At 45.8% G+C, this 6079-nt stretch overlaps 1 protein-coding gene across 1 annotated transcript in view; it reads left to right on the top strand.

Moving 5' to 3' along the window:
* The window catches only part of SLC16A3 (solute carrier family 16 member 3), a 9369-nt gene extending 3789 nt beyond the window's left edge, over positions 1-5580 (top strand). Inside the window, exons 2-5 of the mRNA XM_021414620.1 lie at positions 1763-2006; positions 2408-2551; positions 2953-3720; positions 4573-5580. Coding sequence (XP_021270295.1) covers positions 1784-2006; positions 2408-2551; positions 2953-3720; positions 4573-4859 — 1422 coding nt within the window. The 5' untranslated portion in view covers positions 1763-1783 and the 3' untranslated portion in view covers positions 4860-5580. The remainder of the gene's footprint in view (positions 1-1762; positions 2007-2407; positions 2552-2952; positions 3721-4572) is intronic.

Raw genomic sequence — 6079 nt, 5'->3', positions numbered from 1 at the left:
GCCGCCCGGTCACGTCCCTCACGTCTCAGTGCGGCGGCCGCCGGCGCGCGCCCTGCCGGGCTGACTGGGAGCACCGCACGTCCCCGCGCTGCGGGCACGCGGCGTAGCGGGCTCTGCTCCCCCCCTCCCCCCCTTTTCTGTGGCTGGAGAATCCCAGAGCGGCTCCGGTTGAAGGAGACCTGACAAATCCTCGAGCTCCGCCCCGTGCCGTGGGCTGGGTGGTCCCAGCTCGGGCTGCCCAAGGCACATCCACGGCCTCGGGCACCTCCAGGGATGGGCACCCACAGCTCTGAGCAGCACCACGGCCTCACCGCCCTGAGTGCCCCCAGCACACACTGCTGCCTCGTGTCCCGCGTTTCATCTGTCAGGACCCCACATCCTTCCCCGCAGCACTGCTCGCAGTCAGTTCTTCTCCCAGTCCGTGCACCTATCTGGGATTGCCCTGACCTTGGTCTTGTTAAACCTTATTCGGTTCCCACGGGCCCACTTTTTGAGCCTTTCAAGTCCCTCCGGATGCCATCCCTTCCTTTTGTGTCGGCCATGCCGCTCAGCTTGGTGCCATCAGCAAATTGCTGATCCCACTGTCAGTGTCACAGATAAAGATGCTGAGTGAAGCGCAGTGATCCCAGGACGGACCCCTGGGGGACTCCGCTCATTACCAGCCTCCACCGGACACAGAGCCACTGACCACAACCTCCGGCTGCGTCCATCCAACCAATTCCTCATCCACCAAATGCTCCAGCCATCAAATCCATATCTCTTCAATTTAGAGATAAGGATGTGGTGGTGCAGGACCATGCTGAAGGCGCAGGTCCAGGCAGATGGCAGCCGTTGTCCTTCCTTTGCCCACCGATGCCATCACCCCATCACAGAAGGCCACCAGCAGGCTCGGACACGCTGTGCCCTTGGTGCAGCACATCGCTGTTACTCAGTGAAGGAGACTGCCTGCATGTTGGCGTGCAGAACACGAGCAGTGGATGGCAGGAGCCATTCCTTCCTGGGGCTGCAGGCTGCGATGTTCACTGCTTTCTGCCACCATCCGTTCACAAAACATGCTGCTGCTTGATTGCTTATATAATTACAGAGCTGCCGGTCTCATGAAGGCATGATGTTTTGTACACCTACTCCTTGCCATTTTGTTACTGCTTTGGAAAAATAAGTATCTCCCAAGAGTGTTTCATGCCTTGTATCATACAGACAGCATTAGGAAACACAAACCATTTTGAAGGGGGAACAGATCCCTGTGTCAGAGATGCAGCGACAGACTTTGATTTACCAGCCCCAAACTTGTGATAGTGCAGAAAGTAAAAAGATAGGCATCTTTGTATATTGTTATGGCAGTCAGCACACCAGCCATCTGCAGTGCCAGCCACCTGGAGTCGGTTAAGCCCATTAACAATCATACATTCAGTGCTCACTTTTCTAGACAAGAAGTCTCTGCCAACCTGGCTGGGACAGTCTGGTCCTGAAATAGAGCTGTAAAATGGCATCGTTCCTGGTGACCTGCAGTTCTCAAAGCATTCTTTAGTAATGGGCATCCTAATCAATTGCACTTAATATTCAAATTTTATATGTGTAAGCCCTTCTGTTTGTTTGGGCCAGGACCTTGATCTACCAATGTCTTGTAACAAAAATCCCAGGCTTAGAAATTAGTCATTTCTTTTTAAAATAGTCTCAAACTTCAATTGTAGTTCAAGTTCTGCCTGTTTGGGGTAGATAATTGTCCCAGTCTATACCAACTAATTTTTGTCTTATTTCTTAGGGAACACTCTTGATCTGCATCATGGGAGCGGTGGTGGTTGACGATGGTCCCTCTGGTGTCAAAGCTCCCGATGGAGGCTGGGGCTGGGCTGTCCTTTTCGGCTGTTTTATCATCACGGGATTCTCCTATGCCTTTCCGAAGGCAGTTAGTGTCTTCTTCAAAGAACTTATCCGGGAATTTGGCGTTGGTTACAGTGACACCGCGTGGATCTCCTCCATTCTGTTGGCCATGCTTTATGGAACAGGTAGGTCGCTTGGTTTTGAACCAGTATTGCATCATACAGTGATGTCTGTAAATCATACTGACATTTACAGTGTGAATCACGATTGCCTTTTAGCGTTCGTGTGCAAGGCATTCAAAAAATTATCGTTTATGCATGTAAATCCAGAAATTATTTAAGTACATACAGTTTGCATATAAAATTAAACCACTGTAACTCGGTAGCTGCTAAAGATGGTGAAAAATTGCATGGCAGTACAAAGGAATGGAATATCTGACTGTAGAGGAAAGAACCCTCTTGGACTGGCCTGATAGCGTAGGCAAAGTATGGAAAGAAATGTGAACTGGAAAGAAACGTGAACTGGCATGAAACCATCGCTAAAAACTGGTTTAGCTTAGCAACTGTAACTTGCTCTTCTTCCCTAGGTCCGCTCTGTAGCGTGTGTGTCAACCGCTTTGGCTGTCGCCCGGTCATGCTGGTGGGTGGCCTTTTTGCATCGATGGGGATGGTGATAGCCTCCTTCTGCACGAGCATCGTTCAGATCTATCTCACCGCGGGTGTGATCACTGGTAAGCAGCGCACGTGGCTGGGACGGGCTCGGCCCACGTCCCGGCAATAGGCTGAAGTTTCATGCTGCTGACGATCAGGATCATCCAAACAGGCTTTTATGAAGACAGCAGATAAAACTGGAATGATTTTATTTATTTATTCACCTATTTATTTATTTATTACAAATGGTATTTTTTTTTTTGTACGTATAACAGCCACTGCTGTTATCAGTGAAGCGTAAGGATAAGAACAATACTGAGGTGTGATTCTTTTACAACTGTTACCATGGAATTCTTTTGTCCATTTGCGGTAAAACTAATCTTAAAGTCGTCAATCAGAAAAAAATGCAATTGATTTTTTTTTTTTTTTTTTAATAGCACTATTGGAGGGCCGTATTAACCTCTTGTCCCTTCCGCTACAGGTTTGGGTCTGGCACTCAACTTTCAGCCTTCGCTCATCATGTTAAATCGTTACTTTGACAAACGCCGACCCTTGGCCAACGGGCTGTCTGCTGCTGGGAGCCCAGTGTTCCTTTGTGCCCTTTCACCGCTGGGGCAGATACTACAACACGAGTATGGTTGGAGAGGAGGATTCCTTATACTGGGTGGGATGCTGCTCAACTGTTGTGTATGTGGAGCGCTGATGAGACCTTTGGAGCCACCCAAAAAGTCTGAAGCTACCAAAGAACCTGCTGAGAAGAAAGCAAAGAAAAAACTCCTGGATTTCAGCGTGTTTAAAGATGGCGGCTTTGTGATCTACACGCTGGCGGCATCTATCATGGTGCTCGGCCTCTTTGTTCCCCCAGTTTTTGTTGTCAGTTATGCCAAGGATTTAGGGTATCAGGACACCAAAGCAGCTTTTCTTCTGACGATTCTGGGATTTATTGATATCTTTGCTCGGCCTATTTGCGGAATGGTAGCTGGTCTCAAGTGGGTTAGACCACGCTGTGTCTACCTCTTCAGTTTTGCTATGATTTTTAATGGCTTTACAGATCTCATGGGCTCCATGTCTGTTGATTACGGTGGCCTGGTGGTCTTCTGCATTTTCTTTGGCATTTCTTATGGAATGGTAGGTGCTCTGCAGTTCGAAGTTCTCATGGCTATTGTTGGCACTCAGAAGTTTTCCAGTGCTATTGGCTTGGTGCTCCTGGCAGAAGCGATGGCTGTTCTGATCGGTCCGCCGTCAGCAGGTCAGTATTCCATTTAGTTGAGAATTCAAAACCATTGACATCACATTTGTTTATACAAAGCATATGATAAGGGAGAGAAAGACAACGCGAGTCACTCACAAAGTGCGTGCTGTCCTTGTTTTGCATGTGCGTACATGACGTTCTGCAGTTAGAATCAGAAAGAGTCCAAAACAGGGAAGGATGTTTTGTCCTTCTTGTATCTATTTCCAAGGGTTGGCTGAGATGCTGCTCTTTTTTCAATGAAAGCCTGAACTGCATCTCCTGTTAAATGGCATTGCATGAGTTTCACACACAGTAAATCAAGTTCAAACTACTTTGGAGCTGGAATTCATAATGAATTCTGTCAGTTTTATTAGGAAAGTAGTAGTACAGATTCTCTGTACCCATGGTAGGTTTGAAGGACGAAAGACAACTTTGGAAGATAAAGAAGAGGAAAAAAACCCAGCCTGACAAGGACTACAAAGCATCAGGACTGTTCCAAGGAAGGCAGACTGATTGCACTGCTGCACATGCCTTGTAACCCCAAAATATGGCAACACTGCAAAACGTTCCGATTCCTGAATTCATAATTGCAAGTTCATTAACAAAGTGCATAAATTTAACAGAGGCTGCAACAAAAAACACAACCCAACCAACCAACCCGACCAGCTGACAGTTTGAAGTACACAGCACTTGCCTCATCTCTTGCATATGAAGGCTACACTGCTGTTATTTTAGTTGAACTCATGTCAGTGTGTGCAGGGGAATACACGTTTTAGGATGTGAAGTACTTTCAGTGAATGCTAAGCTGAAGTGAAATAACAGAAATACTTTTGTTATAAACTTATTTACCTGCGGTATTGTCTTTTTCAGGAAAACTCTTGGATCTTACACGGAGGTACATGTTTGTCTTTATTATCGCTGGGATTGAAGTTACCACCTCAGCGCTCGTACTGGCCTTGGGAAACTTCTTCTGCATTAAGAAAAAACCAGCAGAACCACACACAAAAGAAGCAGCAGCAGAAAGAGAGGAATTAAACAAATCCGAAGACAAAGCTCCCGAGGATGCCAAGGTGGACTCTATTGAAGTGGAGCAGTTTCTAAAAGATGAGCCCGAAAAAAATGGCGAGGTTGTCACCAACCCAGAAACCTGTGTCTGAGCGCGGCAGGAAACCCACACAGCGTTTAGAAGAGGGTCAAAAAGATTTTCAACACTATTTATTTTAGAAATAGAACTAGCTTAGGGCTGGGCCGTCTGCTTTATTAACTGGAGGCCGGTCAGCTCATCAGGTCTCTCTGGAAGCTGATTTGCTAGACAACCTTTTATGAGAAAATTAGCTTTATCAGTGAAAGGTGAAACGTTGTGGTTATACTTTCTATGTAAACTAAAAAGCTTTTCTGAACACAAGTAGAGTCTTGCCATGCATCACCAGAAACTGCTCACTTGGCAGAGATAGAGGAAAGATATATTCAAAGCAAAGTGGCACGATGTGTAAGTTTTCAGATAATACGGGTGAAATTGCTGTGTTGTGTGGCTAAATGTCATTTCCCTTTCTGTGCTTTTTGGGAAGGGGAAAGAGTTTGAGATGGAGAAAAATCTCAGGAACTTAAAAAGGTCTCCATTAGGTCCTTGGATTTCTTACTTTTTTTAGACTTTCAGATTAATTGGCTCAGCCCTAATATAATTTTGATAATACCTGTTACTTTGGTTTACGCAAATGTATTTCTATGAGTTTTGTCTAAACCTGTAGTCTTTGTAATTGTCATCTGGAAACACTGTACACGGAAAGGCACATTGCAGACACTGTCCTCAGCAGATCACACAAGCCCTATTCCTAGGTAATACTAAAAGGAAAATAAAATGAGTAGACTCGGTCCCGACAGACAATAAGCAAAGTTTATCTCCATTCATATACACTGTTCTCAGTACAGCTTCCCTGCAACACTGAAAAGTATTACAAGGATCATCCAGAAGACGGAAATGAGACTTAGTAGAATCCTCTGAAAGAGTATCTGTTTTGTATATCAATTTTAAGTGTCCAGATTACATCTAGGAGACACGTGGCTATTGGGCAACTTAGGGGGAACGTTGGGACTACTTTGAAACACGTTACTGTTACATCTTTAAAATGCAACGCTAGCAACACAGGAAAAACTTGACAAACTTCTTCCTTTAACGTTTAATTTACCCCACTTCCCTCTGCTTTGTTAATCTATAGAAGCTCAGAGAGCCAGTCTGGTTGTTTGAGGAAAGCTGATGGAACCACTGATCACATTTATGATGGCACTAAATGAGAGTTCATCAAGAGCTGGGCCTGCTCTGCTACTGTTCGCTACACGAAAGCTCTGTGCAGTCCTTACACCTTGTCTGACATTGGAT

This window comes from Numida meleagris, chromosome 17 (genome assembly GCF_002078875.1).
Source record: "Numida meleagris isolate 19003 breed g44 Domestic line chromosome 17, NumMel1.0, whole genome shotgun sequence".
NCBI classification, from domain to species: domain Eukaryota; kingdom Metazoa; phylum Chordata; class Aves; order Galliformes; family Numididae; genus Numida; species Numida meleagris.
Note: the sequence above shows the minus strand (reverse complement) of the source record. Positions and strands in the feature narration are given on the sequence as shown.